Source organism: Strongylocentrotus purpuratus, unplaced genomic scaffold, assembly GCF_000002235.5.
Source record: "Strongylocentrotus purpuratus isolate Spur 01 unplaced genomic scaffold, Spur_5.0 spur5_scaffold_17, whole genome shotgun sequence".
Lineage (NCBI taxonomy): Eukaryota > Metazoa > Echinodermata > Echinoidea > Camarodonta > Strongylocentrotidae > Strongylocentrotus > Strongylocentrotus purpuratus.
The window spans coordinates 537,789-559,982 of NW_022145602.1; the positions used below are offsets into that span (position 1 = coordinate 537,789).

At 38.3% G+C, this 22,194-nt stretch overlaps 1 protein-coding gene across 6 annotated transcripts; it reads left to right on the top strand.

The window, feature by feature from the left end:
* Positions 1 to 2,835: 2,835 nt before the first annotated feature.
* On the top strand, positions 2,836 to 17,631 carry LOC105439500 (interferon alpha-inducible protein 27-like protein 2A). 6 transcript variants are annotated; one of them, XM_030988400.1, is made up of 3 exons: positions 2,836 to 2,958; positions 7,862 to 7,935; positions 17,062 to 17,631. In XM_030988400.1, exons 2-3 carry the CDS (start codon positions 7,895 to 7,897, stop codon positions 17,354 to 17,356), a joined length of 336 nt encoding a protein of 111 aa, XP_030844260.1. In that variant the 5' UTR covers positions 2,836 to 2,958; positions 7,862 to 7,894; the 3' UTR covers positions 17,357 to 17,631. The 6 variants fall into 6 exon arrangements, with proteins under 6 accessions (XP_030844260.1, XP_030844261.1, XP_030844264.1 ...); XM_030988401.1 differs by lacking the exon at positions 7,862 to 7,935 and adding an exon at positions 15,476 to 15,549 and having other exon boundaries at positions 2,837 to 2,958; XM_030988404.1 differs by lacking the exon at positions 17,062 to 17,631 and adding an exon at positions 9,431 to 10,414 and having other exon boundaries at positions 2,841 to 2,958.
* The last annotated feature ends 4,563 nt before the right edge of the window (positions 17,632 to 22,194 follow it).

The window sequence follows — 22,194 nt, forward strand, 5'->3', positions numbered from 1 at the left end:
TTGTATTCGTAAAAGCGATAGGTTTAACTTGAGTTATTCTCATCAATAATCTACGTTGTATAAAGTGTCTATCATTCTCACAATCGTGTATTAACTACCACAATTCTGTATACAAACGATTGTACCCCTTAAAAAATATTTTAAATGAATATTTAGACGTGTTTTGGGGCAAAGTTTGCATGATGTCACGGTCACGATAGATTGTACAAACTATTACTTGGATTATTTAGACTCCTGTGTTTGCATTCTAATCACCAAGCAGAAATTAGTTTTTTTTTCTTCCACAATTATGATACCACATTTGTAATGATAGAGCTTATGATAGAGCTAGATATATCAATGTCAATAACAATAACAATGTCAAAATCGATCTGCTTATGAGATTGGGATTTAGTGATCAATGTAATGAATGGCCGTTCATTGAACCTCTCTTTTATTTGCTTTTCCTTTCATTTTTGTCTTGCAATCCCATTGTCCTGTCCATCAAACTGATCAAATTGTAAATATTATGGACTCATTTTCAGGTTGAAAATATTTGAAAAATGATTAAATGTACATCATGAAACATCAGTTATCTTTTTTGATTATCTTAATCTTTTATTTATTTTATTGCATGATACTTACAAGTAATTACATTATTCATTCTGTACGTAAACTACTATTGACATTGCCCATGAAACTGTAAAATAGATTTGTGTATTCATGCATAGCCCTTGTTGGTATCATATGAAACAGGAAGAAGTCATCTTTGACATGAACAACTCAAATTCATCAGAACATAATCCTTTTTTTCTAATCATCGATTGGAAAGCCGGGTTTCACAATAGTACTTGGGAGATTTCATTTCGGAATTCAATTACTTTTCGTGTCCGTTACAGGTATTTGAAAGAGTAGAACCCGCGCAGAACAATGTTGTGTCGATATTATTTGTATGGATTGTGTTTAAGTGTTTAAGAGAGAAGAGATTTTAACTATGGAAATCCCCGTTGATCGACACCTCCGACCTTCAGAGAAGTTTTCAGCAGGCCAACGTGAACAATATGTCGGAGTTCTTGACTGTCGGTCTCACCAACCCTAAGACAACTTTTCAGAATGCCTGTCAGTGCGACATTGTCAGTGTGGTGGCTCGTCAGTCTCCTAGAGCCGTCCGTCTCGTGGACCGAGACGATCGTTTTATATACGCACAGAAAGGGAAGTGTTTCGTGCTGGTCGATTGAACATAATACTGAATCGAAGAATTAACATTGTTAACATTTGTTGGAAGACCGAGATTTATGAATAATTATTATAGGCCTAAAGGCGAAGAGAAGTTTTGGAATTGAAAATAAGAATGTATAAGCTTGATTAATTTCTAATTCAAATAACAATGTAGTTCAAAATTATGCGTGCGATTTAGATGTACTTTAAAGGCCATCCCAATTTGCAATCACTGTAAATACTCGGAATTTCTATCCTATGTATGTGTTGAAATACGAACAGTTGTTCTAGTTGTTATATAATCAAGTTGAAGACATCGTCCTATAGTTGAAGTTAAATGTTAATTTGATGTATTCGTTTTAATGTTGATTATAGTATTGCCTGTATTCATATTCGGTGTGAGTGAAATAAAATAACAGAGTAATCTAATAATCGTGCGACACGTCTTTTATCATTCAAGAGCCAATATCGTCTCTCTCTCAATCTCTCTCTTCCTCTCTCTTTCTCTCTCTCTCTCTCTCCCTCTCCCTTCGTCCTCCTACATGGGTTGTATGTATGTCCGTCTCCGCCTGTCTGACTCTTTCTCTCTTGATCTTTGTCCGTCTCTCTATCTGTGTCTCTATCTCGATCCGTCTATGTCTCTATTCCTGCTTCTGTCTCTGGCTGTCTCCTATCTCTCTCTCCTACACATTCACACACACACTCACGCACACACACACGCACACTTGGTACTTTCATTTTATTACAGGTTCATTGACTTTGATGAGCAGATGTGACACAAGAAAGTCATTATTTCACATCTATTTTTGATGAATAATCGATTTATTCATCTTTAATTACATTGTTATTACATGAAATATTTTCCAATTTCTAAAATCAGCGTTCAGCCCATTTCATTTCAATATCCTGTCAGCCATGTTGTTTTGATTTAGTTGGTGAAGAGGAGAAGGTTGGGTGAGAGCCAGCCCCTGTTGGTCACCTTACCGCTGGTGGCGGAGTTGAGCATAGAGCTGTAGACGGAAGATGGGGGACATGCTTGGGCTGGCGGCAAGGATAAGAGCAGCAACTCCTGGAAAATAAAGCGAAACGAAAGTATGTAAGAGATGAACTTAAGTAGCTGCCATGCGATAAGTATGAAATAGTGTATACAGTTATCGGAAAAGAAAAAAATAACGCACCCCGGAGTGGGGGGGGGGGGGGGGGTACAAGGCGTGGTGAATGAAGTGTCTTTCACATAACGCTGTTTAGCGGGGAACCCCAGTAGCGGGGAATCCCAACTTCTTCTTCTTCTTCTTCGGGAGTACTCCTCAACGTTCCGTAAGGAACCAAGCGAGGAGGAATGAGGGGGTGCGCACTGTGCTTGTTTAGTTCTTATTGCTTGAGTCTTGGTTGCGGAAAAAGTTGGTTGCTTGGAGTTTGAAGGTGTCAATGTTCGTGGTCCTTTGGATGTCGGAGGGTAGTGAGTTCCAGTCCTTAATGGTACGTGGAATGTAGGAGTGTTTAAAACAATTGGTGCGGGTGGAGTATTGGATGAAGGAGTTTCCTGAGGTACGTCTGGTGGCTCGTGTAGCTGGACGCAGGTAGTCCGACACCGGCAGGGCCAAGTGCCCCCCCCCCCCCCAAGGCTTTGTGCAATATACAGACCCTCGAAACTGACACGTCACTTCAAACTCTGGTACATTAAAACCCATTTCACTGCCTACATTCACTGCCACATATTGTATTCACTGAACAAGGAGCGGATATCCAGTTTGTTGATTAGTGAGTGATTGTGTATTGATATTATTTCTCTTAATTTTCACGTTTTCATTGATATGCTCTTGTCTTGTGAGTATACAAATAACGCACGTCCCAGAGTGCAATAGCGGTGAATGCAGTACGCGCGAGGTTTCTTTAGATTGGTGCCGCTCTGTGCAACGAGCCGCTTGCGGCGAGTTGACAGTGCGAACCATCTGAAGAAACCGAGCGTACACTGCATTTACGTTTCGCACAAGTGGTCAAGTGCGTTATTTGTTTTATAAAATAGCGACACAAATAGCAACAAACGAAACTTTAGATCTTAAGTTAGAGTCTACGAGAGTTCGATCTAGATCTAGAGTTAGGTTGGTTCTAAAAGTTAGACTAAGACCTTGCAGGCTTACCAAAAAGTCAATGGGATTCATTGCCTTGATTAAAAATAAAATCCACAGAGGTCTACAGTGGGTCGATGAATCTACATCAGACAGCTGAAATTCCTGGCTTAATTATAAAATCCAAAAGTCAAAACAGGCCTAAATCCAAGGCAAAAGTAAAATAAAAATTTGCTTTTTATGTCTAGTAAGTCCATGCTAGAGCTAAGCTACGCGAACGTTGCGCTGGGGATCATGGTGGAGCGTACAATATTAGCTACGCGTAGCCTACACTAATTACAATGCACTCGAGGGAGCGCGTACTATACACGTACGCGCGCGCACTGGATCTCCATGGTCACGTGCAATATAACTTTTTGTTGCGCTTTTTCTGCACTCATTTCTGCAAAATCGTGCTTGCATCAAAAATTTGTCAATGTCATGTGACGCGTATTGACCAATCACGATGCTTAAAATACTAGAGCCATTTTATAATTGACTCTATTTGCAGGTAAATCGTAAAATATTATTTGCTTGCCTTGCTTCTACGTCGAGAAACTATTTTTTATTAGAGTGCCATTTTTCGATTGTTATTTAAATTCATTGTAGTGCTTTTCTTTTTCAAATGTTGAGTTTTATTTTTCAATTCAATTCAATTCAATTCTTTATTCAACCAGTATAAAACAATTTACAATGAAAATATATATAGGCCTAATGGTTAGGACCCCTTAGAAGCAGAAATCTGCTTGTAATCGGGGCGCTGTAACAAACAATAACAATATAATTAACATAAATTAACAATAAAAAGTAAAGACTTGCATAATACAAGTAGCACATTAGCACATACACAACAACACACACACACACACACACGCACATCCATAAAGAAGGTTACACAGAAAAATAGGAAAGAAAGAGATACAAGTAGAAGAAAGATGGGAAAGATAGGTCTACTCAACACACTAAAAAATAATGGTACAAATTTGCACCATAGGGTGCAGACCGCTGCTACAATAGCAGCCACGTATTGCAGACTTGCGCCCTATAGGTGCATTGTAGGCTATTGTAGCAGCGATCTGCACCCCAAATGTACCCCTATTCCTTAGTGTGAATCATGGATACCATTCTTTAAAAAATACCCTTTTTGTACATTGATTTAAATCTGCTAATTGTAGAACTGGACCTTAGGTCATGATTAAAGGAATTCCATTCCCGTACACCAACAAATGATATAGAATTATACAGTGAAGCTGAGCGACAAATATTGGATGATATAAGTTTTGACTTTGACGAGTGGGGTAATTGTGAATAGAAGAATTTGTTTGGAACATTTTAATAAAAACAGATGGTAACAGCTTATTATGAAATTTAAACATAAATATTCATGTATTAAGTGTTATCAAATCATATACAAGAATAATTTTCAGTTTAATAAATACAAGTACAAGGCCCGCTCCCCCCCCCCCCCCAACTCAGTGTTATTTAGGATACGCATATGCATGTTCCCTCCTTTTGAAAACACACCCTAAAACCGGTGTGTAAATCGGGGTTTTGTGTCCTACGAGCCGGACTTTGGTGCGTGAAAAGTACCCCTTTACCGGACATTTTGGTAACACGCATGCAGTCCCGCCGACCCCGGAGGCGTTATTTTCTTCTGCGGCACAGATTGGGGCTTTTTTTTTAAAGAGGTCTTGATTTAACCCTTACCTGAACCCTAACCCTAAACTTTCCCATAGGCTCAACACGCACCTAACCCCAATCTGTGCCGCAGAAAAAAATAACGCACCCCGGAGTGGGGGGGGGGGGGGGTACAAGGCGTGGTGAATGAAGTGTATTTCATATACCGCTGTTTAGCGGGGAATCCCAGTAGCTGGAAATCCCAGTAGCGGGGAATCCCAACTGACACGTCACTTCAAACTCTGGTACATTAAATCACTCTCACTGCCTACATTCACTTCCACGTATTCACTGAACAAGGAGCGGATATCCAGTTTGTTGATTAGTGAGTGATTGTGTATTGATATTATTTCTCTTAATTTTCACGTTTTCATTGATATGCTCTTGTCTTGTGAGTTGACTCTATTTGCAGGTGAATCGTATAATATTATTTGCTTGCCTTGGTTTTACGTCGAGAAACTATTTTTATTAGAGTACCATTTTTCGATTGTTATTTAAATTCACTGTAGTGCTTTTCTTTTTCAAATGTTGAGTTTTATTTTTTAATTCAATTCAATTCAATTCTTTATTCAACCAGTATAAAACAATTTACAATGAAAATATACAATATATGCCTAATGGTTAGGTCCCCTTAGAAGCAGAAATCTGCTTGTAATCGGGGCGCTGTAACAAACAATAACAAGATAATTAACATAGATTAATAATAAAAAGTAAAGACTTGCATAATACAAGTACGCACATTAGCACATACACAACAACACACACACACGCGCGCGCACACACACACAAACACACGCACACACACACACACACACGCACACACGCACGCACACACGTCCATAAAGAAGGTTACACAGAAAGAATAGAAAGGAGCGAACAAAGGAAAGAAAGAGATAGATGTGAAAGAGAAGTCTACTCAATCATGGATACCATTCTTTAAAAAATACCCTTTTTGTACATTGATTTAAATCTGGTAATTGTAGAACTGGACCTTAGGTCATGATTCAAGGAATTTCATTCCCGTACCCCAACAAAATTAATGATATATAATTATACAGTGAAATTGAACGACAAATATTGGGTGATATAAGTTTTGACTTTGACGAGTGGGGTAATTGTGAATAGAATAATTTGTTTGGAACATTTTAATAAAAACAGATAATAACAGCTTAATATGTAATTTAAACATAAATATTCATGTATAAAATTTTATCAAATCATATATAGGAATAATTTTCAGTTTCATAAATACAAGTACAAGGCCCGCCCCCCCCCCCCAACTCAGTGTTATTTAGGGTACGCATAGGCCTGTTCCCTCCTTTTGAAAACACCCCCTAAGTCCGGTGTGTAAAACGGGCTTTTGTGTACTACGAGCCGGACTTTGGTGCGTAAAAAGTACCCCTTTACCGGACATTTTGGTATTAACGCGCATGCGGTCCCTCCGAGGCGTTATTTTCTTCTGCGGCACAGATTGGGGCTTTTTTTTAAAGAGGTCTTGATTTAACCCTTACCCGAACCCTAACCCTAAACTTTCCCATAGGCTCAACACGCACCTAACCCCAATCTGTGCCGCAGAAAAAAATAACGCACCCCGGAGTGGGGGGGGGGGGGGTACAAGGCGTGGTGAATGAAGTGTCTATCACATACCGCTGTTTAGCGGGGAATCCCAGTAGCTGGAAATCCCATTAGCGGGGAATACCAACTGACACGTCACTTCAAACTCTGGTACATTAAATCACTTTCACTGCCTACATTCACTGCCACATATTGTATTCACTGAACAAGGAGCGGATATCCAATTTGTTGACTAGTGAGTGATTGTGTATTGATATTATTTCTCTTAATTTTCACGTTTTCATTGATATGCTCTTGTCTTGTGAGTTGACTCTATTTGCAGGTGAATCGTAAAATATTATTTGCTTGCCTTGGTTCTACGTCGAGAAACTATTTTTATTAGAGTGCCATTTTTCGATTGTTATTTAAATTCACTGTAGTGCTTTTCATTTTCAAATGTGGGGAAGAATGTTTGCATTGTAAATATTCATTAATATGTTCCTTGGGAGAAAATTCTTTAGTCTAGATAAGACACCAAAACATAATCGATATGACATTTCCAATCTAGAGTTTCTTCAATATTAGTACCTAGAAAAATAACACTTGGTTCTTGTTCAATAGCTACATCCGCTATTTTAACAGGATAGGTGAAACTTGGAACTTTTGTTTTTCTTTGTGCAGTGAAAAATTACATATTTAGTTTTTTCATAATTCAAAAGTAATTTATTACATTTAAATCAATCATTCAATTTTATTAACTCTTCATTTAAAATAGAAACTAAGCGTGTTACATTGTAATGAGAATAAAAAGCAACCGTATCATCTGCAAAATGAAAACATAAGAAATTTGGATGAGCTAAAAATATTATTCATAATTATATATGATAGGGTTTTATTAGGCTTTCTTTTATTTGAAGTTGAACCGTATGTTTGTCTGATTTAGCGTCTCGTCGAGTAACTTAATGACTACTTTTAAATGCCATTTTATTATTGACACAGGTTATTGACATTCAAATTCACGGTTTTAATTTTGTTTTGCAAATGATTGAGCTGAATTGAGTTTGCACTATTTAGTTATGTACGGGTGAATAGTGTGTTCGCATTCTCTGATAACTCGCCGAGTAACAAGAGCTAATGGAATGCTATTTCATAATCGTTATTTTTATTCGCTGAAATGCTTTTCTTTTGCTAATCATTGAGCTTGCTATTTTTAAATATTATGAGGCGAATGGTATGTTTGCATGATTTGAAAAACAAACCATTATCACCATCATCAAATATTATTCATTCTCGTCTTTTTTAATCTCTCTTTTACCACTTATCAGTTTCATTGGAAAGCGATCATCTTCTCAATAATCATGAAGAAGTTGGCTGCTCTGTTTCTCGTGCTTCTTGTCTTGTAAGTTCTGTATATCTACTCAGGGGCGGCAGGGATCGGGGGGGGGGGGCACGTCCCCCCCCCCCAATTTTTTAGGGGGTCGTCCCCCCGGAATTTATTTTGAAAAAGTGTATAGCAAATACTGGCTTATTAAAGGCTGCAATACAAGTTTGGGCTCTGAGGGGCCCGTTTAGACTAATAAAAGTGCAAAAACATTTCTTTATAATATTATGTAACAAATAAAGTACTGCTTTTAACATCTGATGTCCTCTCTTAATTTTGTTTCTAATGTTAGGTGCCAGCCTTTACCAATTTAATAATAGCCCCGTTTTACTTCTGATAAATAAACATTTCAAAATCGTATAAAGTTGTGTAGGCGGCAGTGCGATTAATGTGAATTAATAGGGAAAAAGTGGCTCTTTTCAGAAGAGAAAATGGCACTTATCAGAGTTGAAATGTACCCTTCAGTTAGAATGTGAAAACGGCACCTTAGATTTCGTTTTCATTTGTTGAACCATGGACCCATTTCAAATGGGCACTGATTGGTACCACGATATTCGTGCACCTGACTCTGTCAAAAGTATCATAATAACATTCCAAACATGCTTCCAAGCTTTGATCTCATCACGACCGCCGCCAGCCAGTCATAAAAGAACCAAAGCTGTGCCTTGAAGAATCAACGAAATGCTTGCGAAAAAGTAACTGAATCGCTTGAAATCACGGAAATGCATGTGCAATTGTGGAGTACATAATATAGACGTATATGAAGTTTTCAATAGGAAATTAGAAGTAGTTTACAAGAGAAACCTGGACATTTGGCTGTAACACAATGATTTTAAACTTCATTTTAAAACTTATCCTATCCATTTCCAAAGAAAAGAACTTAAGAAGGTAATAGGACAATAAAGAATATGTATTTTTCAAAGTTTGGCAAGTCCAGATATAATGTCCACCAGTGTCCACTTCTTTAATAATCAATCTAATATCACACGAATTGTCATAATTTGGGGTGCACTGCTCCTCTAACTGGTCTTAAGTCGCGAAAAGTTCGCAACGACACAGCCAGCCGGTGAATGTCCTGGGGGGGGGGGGGGGGGAGGGAAGAGCTCTTAAAAAAAAATTGTCCCGGAAATTTGGCCGACCGATATTTCTTTTTAAGGGGGTGGGGGTAAGGTCACTTTTTTTTGTCATCCATTTGGCACAAAAAAAATTGAGGGGGGGGGACTAGGTTTCCTCCAAAACACACTCATATAAACAAAAAATTGAGGGGGCTCGACCCCCCCCCCCCTGCGTACGCAAAAACAAATTATTCAACAAAAAAAATTGGAGGCGGCCCTCAAAAAGGAAGCGGACGGGGACGCCTCTTAGCCCATGTGTAGTAGGGTCCATGGTTGAGTAAATATTAAAAATGATCCTATAAATATAAAATTGAATTTGAATTTGAATGTTTGTAATCAATACCATGATCATGTTCTAATTGCATTAACTTTCTCATCTCTGAATTAATCTCATTCAGGAACACCGCCAATGCCGGGGTGCTGTCAGACATCGCATTGGGTGTTGGAACAATCGCAATTGGAGCCGTTGCAGCACCTATAGCGCTTACTGCTGTCGGCTTTACAACGGCCGGTATTGCTGCTGGGTCATGTGCCGCGGGAATGATGTCAACCGCCGCCACCACTGGGTATGGCGCGAGTGTGGTCGCTGGGCTCCAAGCTGCTGGAGCATCCGGTTATGTGGCACCCACTATGGGAGCCGTGGCTTCTGTCGTTGCAAAGGCTTTATATGATAATAATTAGAAGTTATTCTTTTTGGAGATTACAATTTTTGATGTACCATACTTCCATAGGTCGCCCTTTGCTTAATCTAAGTTAATCAAACCGTCATTTTAGCCAATACAATTTAATTTTGCACATACCCTATGTCGATCTTCCCGTTGTACCCTAATCTTAAAAGTTAACCTCTCATGCAGATATATCTCTATGTTAGAACATTGCAGTTTCCATTTCATTGATTTGTCTGCTTTCTGTTTCAAAAAGTTGTATCTGCTGTACATGTATTCTCAACTGTTTTCATTAACTGTATTAATATGTAAAGCGTCAAAAATTATTATGAGCCACACTAATATTATCTTAACTATCGTTATTGTAATTATTATTATTATTATCATCATCATGATTTTGAAATAATAATTCGCATTTTGCACAATAGCTTCAAGAAACTTTGACTCATCTAACTGACATAATGACAAAGCCCCGAACTGTCGAGGGAAGGGACCAGCAGACAGAAATTCTCCGACAAGCAAGAGAACAAACACGTATAATAAGCACAACGTAACTCTAGTTTATGCCGGATTTGATTTGGGTGGGGAAAGGATGCAGGCCCCTGCTCCTGAATCCTCCTAGTTGAACCAGATACATTTTTAAAATAATAAAGGCGTGTAGATATTCCTCTTTCATTATTCCATAATTAGAGTGCACAATATTATTGTTAAATGAAACTTAAAGGTAAAGACCAGTTATGGTCATGCGATTGAATTGTGAAAGAAACGTTGTGGAATCGATCAGAAAAGGTTGATCATCTAGCATCTAGCATCTGCAAGGTTCTGGAATCATCAAAATGATAAGAAATTTGGCCCATTCTTCGTAAAGTTACAAGCACTATACACAGAAAGATGTATATGGGACTACCCTATATCTCTCACAGGACCATGAGAGAAACAAATTTACCAAATATATGAATTAGTAGGCGGTTTCCCGGCAAATTTTTTATCATCATGTATTAGTCAAAACATATTCTTTCACATGATTGGTAATGAGAGCTTCCATTTAATTTTTTGAAATTGGGGCGTTACCAATACTGGTCTTTACCTTTAAGTGCTTCCATTAATCTTTAAAACAATACTTGTGTTCAGACCAACTTCATTTGAAGTGATATCGTAGTCTTCAGTTACTCCTTTTGTCATGCGTGATGACTAATAAATTAGAGAAGAAGAAAACAAAATTGGTTTGATGATGTTCCTATATATTGGGGCTATGGTGTATATGAAGGGAAAACACACCAAATACTTTCTGCATTGTATTTTTTCAGATAGCGGAGAAAATCAAAGAATATTATTGTACAGGGGCGCCGCCTTATATATAGCACCAGAGTTGAGAAAAATATTGTTGAATATGTTAAGTATTGGCTGAGATATGACCATCTAAATAAATAGATTGCCAATGGGAACTCAGTGTTATATTGCTCTGGTTCATAATGTTATGAACCAGATAACACTGAGTTCCCATAGGCAATCTATTTATTCAGATGGTCATATCTCAGCCAATATTTAACATATTCAATTGAGAAATTGAGAAATTCCAATGTTTGATGACGTCACGCTCCACCACTCTATAGGGTGACTAAAGTCAACACTTATTTAGTGCATGTATGGTGTCATACTCCGTCCTCAAATGGCGCTGAAATGAACTTCTTTGCTCTGAAAACATTTGCCTCTATGTCTGTCTCCATCACCCCCTTCTCTCTCTCGCTCTCTTTCTCTCCCTCTCTCTCTCTCACCATTTCTCTCTCTCTCTCTTTCTCTCTCTCTCTCTCTCTCTCTCCCCCCCTCTCTCTCTCTCTCTCCCCCTCTTTCTCTCTCTCATGCTGTCTTCAACAGTCTTACAAATTATCTTTTCGACCCATATGTCATGAGGACATGACTTATACATTACTTTTAATAAATCATCTATTGTGCGACAGAAAAACCCATTTAAAATGAGGAAAGAGAGGGGGTGGTGGAGAGAGAGAGAGACAGAGAGAGAGAGAGAGAGGGGGGGGGGTATTTGGGGCTGCGTAACAAGACGTTAGGGATGTCGCAATTAGCAAGGTGAAAATTGATCAACAGAGAGAAAGACAGACAGAGATAGAGGTACAGAGTTAGAGATGGGGGGGGGGGGGGAAGGGGAGAGCGAGAAAGCTAGAGGGGGAGGAAGGGGAGACCGAGAAAGAGAGAGGGGAGACAGAGAGCTGTGTATACAAATGGATATCACTCACAATTAAATATCAAATAACAAAAACTATTTTTTTATCTTTTTCTTCAATCTAATGATTTTATTTGGCACATATTATAGCATCGTTGTTTTTCATATAAACTGTAAGCAGAGATAAAAGCACAATAAATGCTTTTAATATTGTTCTACCAACATGCACGTGAGAAAGATACCAAAGAATACGTTCCTGTTGAGTTGACTTCAATCCATTCCAAATTATAAATTATATTTGCAGGTCAATCGTAAAATATTATTTGCCTGCCTTGGTTCTACGTCGAGAAACTATTTTTATTAGAGTGCCATTTTCGATTGTTATTTAAATTCACTGTAGTGCTTTTCTTTTTCAAATGTTGAGTTTTATTTTTCAATTCAATTCAATTCTTTATTCAACCAGTATAAAACAATTTATAATGAAAATATACAATATAGGCCTAATGGTTAGGACCCCTTAGAAGCAGAAATCTGCTTGTAATCGGGGCGCTGTAACAAACAATAACAAGATAAGATAACATAAATTAACAATAAAAAGTAAAGACTTGCATAATACAAGTACGCACATTAGCACATACACAACAACACACACACACGCGCGCGCGCGCTCACACACACGCACACACACACACACGCACACACACTCATAAAGAAGGTTACACAGAAAGAATAGAAAGGAGCGAAAAAAGGAAAGAAAGAGATAGACGTGAAAGAGAAGTCTACTCAATCATGGATACCATTCTTTGAAAAATAACATTTTTGTACATTGATTTAAATCTGCTAATGGTAGAACTGGATCTTAGGTCATGATTCAAGGAACTCCATTCCTGTACCCCAACAAATGATATATAATTATACAGTGAAGTTGAACGACAAATATTGGGTGATATAAGTTTTGACTTTGACGAGTGGGGTAATTGTGAATAGAAAAATTTGTTTGGAATATTTTAATAAAAACATATGGTAACAGCTTAATATGAAATTTAAACATAAATATTCATGTATTAAATTTTATCAAATCATATACAGGAATAATTTTCAGTTTCATAAATACAAGTACAAGGCCCGCCCCCCCCAACTCAGTGTTATTTAGGGTACGCATATGCATGTTCCCTCCTTTTGAAAACACCCCCTAAGTCCAGTGTGTAAAACGGGCTTTTGTGTACTACCTACGAGCCGGACTTTGGTGCGTGAAAAGTACCCCTTTACCGGACATTATTTTTGGTAACACGCATGCTGTCCCGCTGCTGGGATTCCCCGCTAAACAGCGCGCTGTCTTTCACATACCGCTGCAGCGGTATGTGAAAGACACTTCATTCACCACACCTTGTACTCCCCCCCCCCCCCACTGCGTTATTTTCTTCTGCGGCACAGATTGGTGTTTTTTTTTAAAGAGGTCTTGATTTAACTCTAACCCTAACCCTAACCCTAAACTTTCCCATAGGCTCAACACGCACCTAACCCCAATCTGTGCCGCAGAAAAAAATAACGCAGTATGTCTGTCCATTCAAGGCGTAGTATGTGTGTGTGTGTGTGTGCGTGTGAGTATGTGTGTGTGTGTGTGTGTGAGTGTGTGTGTGTGTGCGTGCACGCTTGTGTGTGTTATTTTACCTCATTAAGTATGCATCAGATTGCACGATTTCAAGTTCAAAATTGCAAAAGCTCCCTACCGTGGGAGGGGGGACACCCCCCTCCCACACCTTCCCCCCGCTCGGTCGCTTCGCTCCCTCACTAGCGTTGCAAGCCCAGTCATCCCCCCAGGTGTCAAACCTGTCTACGCCACTGGGTACGCATATGCATGTTCCCTCCTTTTGAAAACACCCCCTAAGTCCGGTGTGTAAAACGGGCTTTTGTGTACTACATACGAGCCGGACTTTGGTGCGTGAAAAGTACCCCTTTACCGGACATTATTTTTGGTAACACGCATGCTGTCCCGCTGCTGGGATTCCCCGCTAAACAGCGCGCTGTCTTTCACATACCGCTGCAGCGGTATGTGAAAGACACTTCATTCACCACACCTTGTACTCCCCCCCCCCCCCCCCCCCCCCCCCCCCCCCCACTGCGTTATTTTCTTCTGCGGCACAGATTGGTGTTTTTTTTTTAAAGAGGTCTTGATTTAACTCTAACCCTAACCCTAACCCTAAACTTTCCCATAGGCTCAACACGCACCTAACCCCAATCTGTGCCGCAGAAAAAAATAACGCAGTGGGGGGGGGGGGGGTACAAGGTGTGGTGAATGAAGTGTCTTTCACATACCGCTGCAGCGGTATGTGAAAGACAGCGCGCTGTTTAGCGGGGAATCCCAGCAGCGGGAAATCCCATTAGCGGGGAATCCCAACTGACACGTCACTTCAAACTCTGGTACATTAAATTACTCTCACTGCCTACATTCACTGCCACATATTGTATTCACTGAACAAGGAGCGGATATCCAGTTCGTTAATTAGTGAGTGATTGTGTATTGATATTATTTCTCTTAATTTTCACGTTTTCATTGATATGCTCTTGTCTTGTGAGTTGACTCTATTTTGCAGGTGAATCGTAAAATATTATTTGCTTGCCTTGGTTCTACGTCGAGAAACTATTTTTTATTAGAGTGCCATTTTTCGATTGTTATTTAAATTCACTGTAGTGCTTTTCTTTTTGAAATGTGGGGAAGAATGTTTGCATTGTAAATATTCATTAATATGTTCCTTGGGAGAAAATTCCTTAGTCTAGATAAGACACCAATACTTCTAGAAATTCTAGAACAAACATAATCGATATGACATTTCCAATCTGGAATTTCTTCAATATTAGTACCTAGAAAAATAACACTTGGTTCTTGTTCAATAGCTACATCCGCTATTTTAACAGGATTGGTGAAATTTGGAACTTTTGTTTTTCTTTGTGCAGTGAAAAATTACATATTTAGTTTTTTCATAATTCAAAAGTAATTTATTACATTTAAATCAATCATTCAATTTTATTAACTCTTCATTTAAAATAGAAACTAAGCGTGTTACATTGTAATGAGAATAAAAGCAACCGTATCATCTGCAAAATGAAAACATAAGGAATTTGGATGAGCTAAAAATATTATTCATAATTATATATGATAGGGTTTTATTAGGCTTTCTTTTATTTGAAGTTGAACCGTATGTTTGTCTGATTTAGCGTCTCGTCGAGTAACTTAATGACTACTTTTAAATGCCATTTTATTATTGACACAGGTTATTGACATTCAAATTCACGGTTTTAATTTTGTTTTGCACATGATTGAGCTGAATTGAGTTTGCATTATTTAGTTATGTACGGGTGAATAGTGTGTTCGCATTCTCTGATAACTCGCCGAGTAACAAGAGCTAATGGAATGCTATTTCATAATCGTTATTTTTATTCGCTGAAATGCTTTTCTTTTGCAAATCATTGAGCTTGCTCTTTTTAAATATTATGAGGCGAATGGTATGTTTGCATGATTTGAAAAACAAACCATTATCACCATCATCAAATATTATTTATTCTCGTCTTTTTTTAATCTCTCTTTTACCACTTATCAGTTTCATTGGAAAGCGATCATCATCTCAATAATCATGAAGAAGTTAGCTGCTCTGTTTCTCGTGCTTCTTGTCTTGTAAGTTCTGTATATCTACTCAGGGGCGGCAGGGATCGGGGGGGGGGGGCACGTCCCCCCCAATTTTTTAGGGGGTCGTCCCCCCGGAAATTATTTTGAAAAAGTGTATAGCAAATACTGGCGTATTAAAGGCTGCAATACAAGTTTGGGCTCTGAGGGGCCCGTTTAGACTAATAAAAGTGCAAAAACATTTCTTTATAATATTATGTAACAAATAAAGTACTGCTTTTAACATCTGATGTCCTCTCTTAATTTTGTTTCTAATGTTAGGTGCCAGCCTTTACCAATTTAATAATAGCCCCGTTTTACTTCTGATAAATAAACATTTCAAAATCGTATAAAGTTGTGTAGGCGGCAGTGCGATTAATGTGAATTAATAGGGAAAAGGTGGCTCTTTTCAGAAGAGAAAAATGGCACTTATCAGAGTTGAAATGTACCCTTCAGTTAGAATGTGAAAACGGCACCTTAGATTTCGTTTTCATTTGTTGAACCATGGACCTATTACAAATGGGCACTGATTGGTACCACGATATTCGTGCACCTGACTCTGTCAAAAGTATCATAATAACATTCCAAACATGCTTCCAAGCTTTGATCTCATCACGACCGCCGCCAGCCAGTCATAAAAGAACCAAAGCTGTGCCTTGAAGAATCAACAAAATGCTTGCGAAAAAGTAACTGAATCGCTTGAAATCACGGAAATGCATGTGCAATTGTGGAGTACATAATATAGACGTATATATATGAAGTTTTCAATAGGAAATTAGAAGTAGTTTACAAGAGCAACCTGGACATTTGGCTGTAACACAATGATTTTAAACTTCATTTTAAAACTTATCCTATCCATTTCCAAAGAAAAGAACTTAAGAAGGTAATAGGACAATAAAGAATATGTATTTTTCAAAGTTTGGCAAGTCCAGATATATGTCCACCAGTGTCCACTTCTTTAATAATCAATCTAATATCACACGAATTGTCATAATTTGGGGTGCACTGCTCCTCTAACTGGTCTTAAGTCGCGAAAATTTGGCAACGACACAGCCAGCCGGTGAATGACCTGGGGGGGGGGGGGGGGGGGGGGGGGGAAGAGCTCTTAAAAAAAAAAGTTGTCCCAGAAATTTGGCCGACCGATATTTCTTTCATTTAAGGGGGTGGGGGTAAGGTCACTTTTTTTTGTCATCCATTTGGCACAAAAAAAAATTGAGGGGGGGGGGGACTAGGTTTCCTCCAAAACACACTCATATAAACAAAAAATTGAGGGGGCTCGACCCCCTCCCCCCCCCCTGCGTATGCAAAAACAAATTATTCAAAAAAAAAAATTGGAGGCGGCCCTCAAAAAGAAAGCGGACGGGGACGCCTATTAGCCCATGTGTAGTAGGGTCCATGGTTGAGTAAATATTAAAAATGATCCTATAAATATAAAATTGAATTTGAATTTGAATGTTTGTAATCAATACCATGATCATGTTCTAATTGCATTAACTTTCTTGTCTCTGAATTAATCTCATTCAGGAGCAGCGCCAATGCCGGGGTGCTGTCAGACATCGGATGGGGTGTTGAAACAATCGTAGTTGGAGCCGTTGGAGCCGTTGCAGCACTTATAGCGCTTACTGCTGTCGGCTTTACATCGGCCGGTATTGCTGCTGGGTCATGTGCCGCGGGTATGATGTCAAGCGCCGCCATCGCCAATGGGGGAGGTGTGGTTGCAGGGGGTGTTGTCGCTACGCTCCAAGCTGCTGGAGCAGCCGGTTATGTGGCACCAATTGTGGGATGGGTGGCTGCTGTCGTTGCAAAGGCTTTTTTATGATAATTAGAAGTTATTCTTAATCTAAGTTAATCAAACCGTCATTTTAGCCAATTCAATTTAATTTTGCACACTATACCCTATAACGATCTTCCCGTTGTACCCTAATCTTAAAAGTTAACCTCTCATGCAGATATATCTCTATGTTAGAACATTGCAGTTTCCATTTCATTGATTTGTCTGCTTTCTGTTTCAAAAAGTTATATCTGCTGTACATGTATTCTCAACTGTTTTCATTAACTGTATTAATATGTAAAGCGTCAAAAATTATTATGAGCCACACTTATCTTAACTATCGTTATTGTAATTATTATTATTATTATCTTCATCATCATGATTTTGAAATAATAATTCGCATTTTGCACAATAGCTTCAAGAAACTTTGACTCATCTAACTGACATAATGACAAAGCCCCGAAGTGTCGAGGGAAGGGACCAGCAGATAGAAATTCTCCGACAAGCAAAAAAAACAAACATGTATAATAAGCACAACGTAACTCTAGTTTATGCCGGATTTGATTTGGATGCGGAAAGGATGCATGCCCCTGCTCCTGAATTCTCCCAACGAGAACGAGATAAACCTTGAATATAATAAAGGCGTGCAGATATTCCTCTTTCATTGTTCCATAATTAGAGTGCACAATATTATTGTTAAATGAAACTTAAATGCTTCCATTAATTTGTAATACAAAACTTGTGTTCAACCCAACTTCATTTGAAGTGATATCGTAGTCTTAAGTTACTCCTTTTGTCATGCGTGATGACTAATAAATTAGAGAAGAAGAAAACAAAATTGGTTTGATGATGTTCCTATATATTGGGGCTATGGTGTATATTAAGGGAAAACACACCAAATACTTTCTGCATTGTATTTTTTCAGATAGCGGAGAAAATCAAAGAATATTATTGTACAGGGGCGCCGCCTTATATATAGCACCAGAGTTTAGAAAAATATTGTTGAATATGTCAAGTATTGGCTGAGATATGACCATCTAAATAAATAGATTGCCAATGGGAACTCAGTGTTATATTGCTCTGGTTCATAATGTTATGAACCAGATAACACTGAGTTCCCATAGGCAATCTATTTATTCAGATGGTCATATCTCAGCCAATATTTAACATATTCAATTGAGAAATTGAGAAATTCCAATGTTTGATGACGTCACGCTCCACCACTCTATAGGGTGACTAAAGTCAACACTTATTTAGTGCATGTTTGGTGTCATACTCCGTCCTCAAATGGCGCTGGAATGAACTTATTTGCTCTGAAAACATTTGCCTCTATGTCTGATTCCCTCACCCCGTTCTCTCTCTCTTTCTCTTTCTCTCTCACTCTCTCTCTCTCCCCCTCTCTCTCTCTCTCTCTCTCTCTCTCTCTCTCTCTCTCTCTCTCTCCCTCTCTCTCTCTCTCTCTCTCTCTCTCCTCTATTTCTCTCATGCTGTCTTCAACAGTCTTACAAAATTATCTTTTCAACCCCTATGTCATGAGGGCATGACTTATATAGTATATATATTTAATTATCTACTGTGCGACAGAAAGACCCATTTACGATGAGGAAGAGAGAGAGAGAGAGGGGGGGGGGGGTATTTGGGGTTGCATAACAAGACGTTAGGGATGTCGCAATTAGCAAGGTGAAAATTGATCAAGAGAGAGAAAGACAGACAGAGATAGAGGTACAGAGTTAGAGATGGAAGGGGGGTAAGGGGAGAGCGAGAAAGATAGAGGGGGAGGAAGGGGAGACCTAGAAAGAGAGAGGGGAGACAGAGAGCTGTGTATACAAATGGATATCACTCACAACTAAATATCAAATAACAAAAACTATTTTTCTCTCTTTTTCTTCAATCTAATGATTTATTTGGCACATATTATAGCATCGTTGTTTTTCATATAAACTGTAAACAGAGATAAAAGCACAATTATTCATTTAATATTGTTCTACCAACATGCACATGAGAAATATACCAAAGAATACGTTCCTGTTGAGTTGATTTGAATCCATTCCAAATTATAAATTATATTTGCAGGTCAATCGTAAAATATTATTTGCTTGCCTTGGTTCTACGTCGAGAAACTATTTTTCATTAGAGTGCCATTTTTCGATTGTTATTTAAATTCACTGTAGTGCTTTTCTTTTTCAAATGTTGAGTTTTATTTTTCAATTCAATTCAATTCTTTATTCAACCAGTATAAAACAATTTATAATGAAAATATACAATATAGGCCTAATGGTTAGGACCCCTTAGAAGCAGAAATCTGCTTGTAATCGGGGCGCTGTAACAAACAATAACAAGATAATTAACATAAATTAATAATAAAAAGTAAAGACTTGCATAATACAAGTACGCACATTAGCACATACACAACAACACACACACACGCGCGCGCGCGCTCACACACACAAACACACCCACACACACACACGTCCATAAAGAAGGTTACACAGAAAGAATAGAAAGGAGCGAAAAGGGGAAAGAAAGAGATAGATGTGAAAGAGAAGTCTACTCAATCATGGATACCATTCTTTGAAAAATACCCTTTTTGTACATTGATTTAAATCTGCTAATTGTAGAACTGGATTTTAGGTCATGATTCAAGGAATTCCATTCCCGTACCCCAACAAATTATATGTAATTAAACAGTGAAAATGAACGACAAATATTGGGTGATATAAGTTTTGACTTTGACGAGTGGGGTAATTGTGAATAGAAGAATTTGTTTGGAACATTTTAATAAAAACAGATGGTAACAGCTTAATATGAAATTTATATCATATATAAAAATAATTTTCAGTTTCATAAATACAAGTACAAGGCCCGCCCCCCCCAACTCAGTGTTATTTAGGGTACGCACAGGGGCGTAGACAACGGGGGGATGAGGGGATGCATCCCCCACCTCACAAGGTGGGGGGGGGGTGGCATGTACAATCATCCCCCCAGGTTTTGGGGAATGATATTTGCTTACTTAATAAGTCATAATGATGATAATAATAGTAATAATAGTAATAATAATAATGATAACAATTATAATATTAATAATAATAATAATTATGATGATGATAATAATAATCCTCATCATTATTGTAATTGTGTTTATTGTTAGCCGCATTCACACGGTGAAAGCCAATTCTAAAACAGAATAGAAAATGAATGTGATACAACAGTATACATAATAATTCGTGACAGAGAGTACCATACTACTATCTTTATAACAAGTATTATTCAAACAAACATATATAATTATGTATAATCATGAATTGTTCAACTTCATGCTCCCACTATATGACTATTGTTACACTAATACTGATATCAGGACTGACTGGTATACATTAGTTTGTTGTTAAGCTTGCAGCAGCTACATCTTTTCTGTATTGTTAACTATTTATTTATTTCTGTTTTATTTAAGATGCACTTTGTTTTGTATTCATTTAAAGTATGTTGATTGATGCATGAAGACATAAGTTTGAAATGTTTAAAGAAGTTTGTTTCATGTAAAGCGCAGTGTGAATTTACCCTGTGTTGAAATGCGAGATAAAAGGAACCTATTAGTATTAGCATTATTATTTGTATTATTATTATTATTATTATTATTATTATTATTATTATTATTATTATTATTGTTATTATTATTATTATTATTATTACTATTACTATTATAAGACTGAGATCAAATAGAAGTAAATAATGCCCTAATTTGAAACGATGCAATGCCGTTATGGTTCCGATTTCTTCACAAACTTACAAAGCAGTATTGTTACTCCATGGATCATAGTGATACTGTTTTATGTTTTTTGTATCTGTATGTTAATGAGCCGCCTGCCAATATCCATCTATGGATACTATGCCTGTTTCTTTGAGGTTAAAAAAAGCATAGTATGTACGTATTCATTATGCTTTATAATGAACAGACATATTGTTCAAAGTTTAATCGTTATTTGTTTGTTGTTTATGTGTTCTATTCACAAATGGCCACAGAGGCTGTTTTCATTCATAACCACATACCCCTATCAAGACAACAAAGACTATACCTGCGTGTACACAGTTGACATTGGTTTTTTTTCTGAAGAGGTGTAACAGCAAAATTCAGAGGTAAATAAATACGTAGTGTAGTTCAATATGCAATACTCTGTGTCAGTCCATTCTGTATTCGTATGCCACGGTGTGTAGATCTTGTCGATGTATGTCTGTCCATTCAAGGCGTAGTATGTGTGTGTGTGTGTGTGCGTGTGAGTATGTGTGTGTGTGTGTGTGTGTGAGTATGTGTGTGTGTGCGTGCACGCTTGTGTGTGTTATTTTACCTCATTAAGTATGCATCAGATTGCACGATTTCAAGTTCAAAATTGCAAAAGCTCCCTACCGTGGGAGGGGGGACACCCCCTCCCACACCTTCCCCCCGCTCGGTCGCTTCGCTCCCTCACTAGCGTTGCAAGCCCAGTCATCCCCCCAGGTGTCAAACCTGTCTACGCCACTGGGTACGCATATGCATGTTCCCTCCTTTTGAAAACACCCCCTAAGTCCGGTGTGTAAAACTGGCTTTTGTGTACTACGAGCCGGACTTTGGTGCGTAAAAAGTACCCCTTTACCGGACATTTTGGTAACACGCATGCGGTCCCTCCGAGGCGTTATTTTCTTCTGCGGCACAGATTGGGGCTTTTTTTTTTAAAGAGGTCTTGATTTAACCCTTACCCGAACCCTAACCCTAAACTTTCCCATAGGCTCAACACGCACCTAACCCCAATCTGTGCCGCAGAAAAAAATAACGCACCCGGAGTGGGGGGGGGGGGGGGGGTACAAGGCGTGGTGAATGACGTGTATTTCATATACCGCTGTTTAGCGGGGAA

What these genes read in the sequence shown, in the direction of transcription:
- LOC105439500 (XM_030988400.1), top strand. Translation starts at nt 7,895, where the DNA reads ATGAAGAAGTTGGCTGCTCTGTTTCTCGTGCTTCTTGTCTT. An exon ending in TTTCTCGTGCTTCTTGTCTT is followed by an intron (nt 7,936 to 17,061) that starts GTAAGTTCTGTA and finishes AATCTCATTCAG; the next exon opens with GAGCAGCGCCAATGCCGGGG.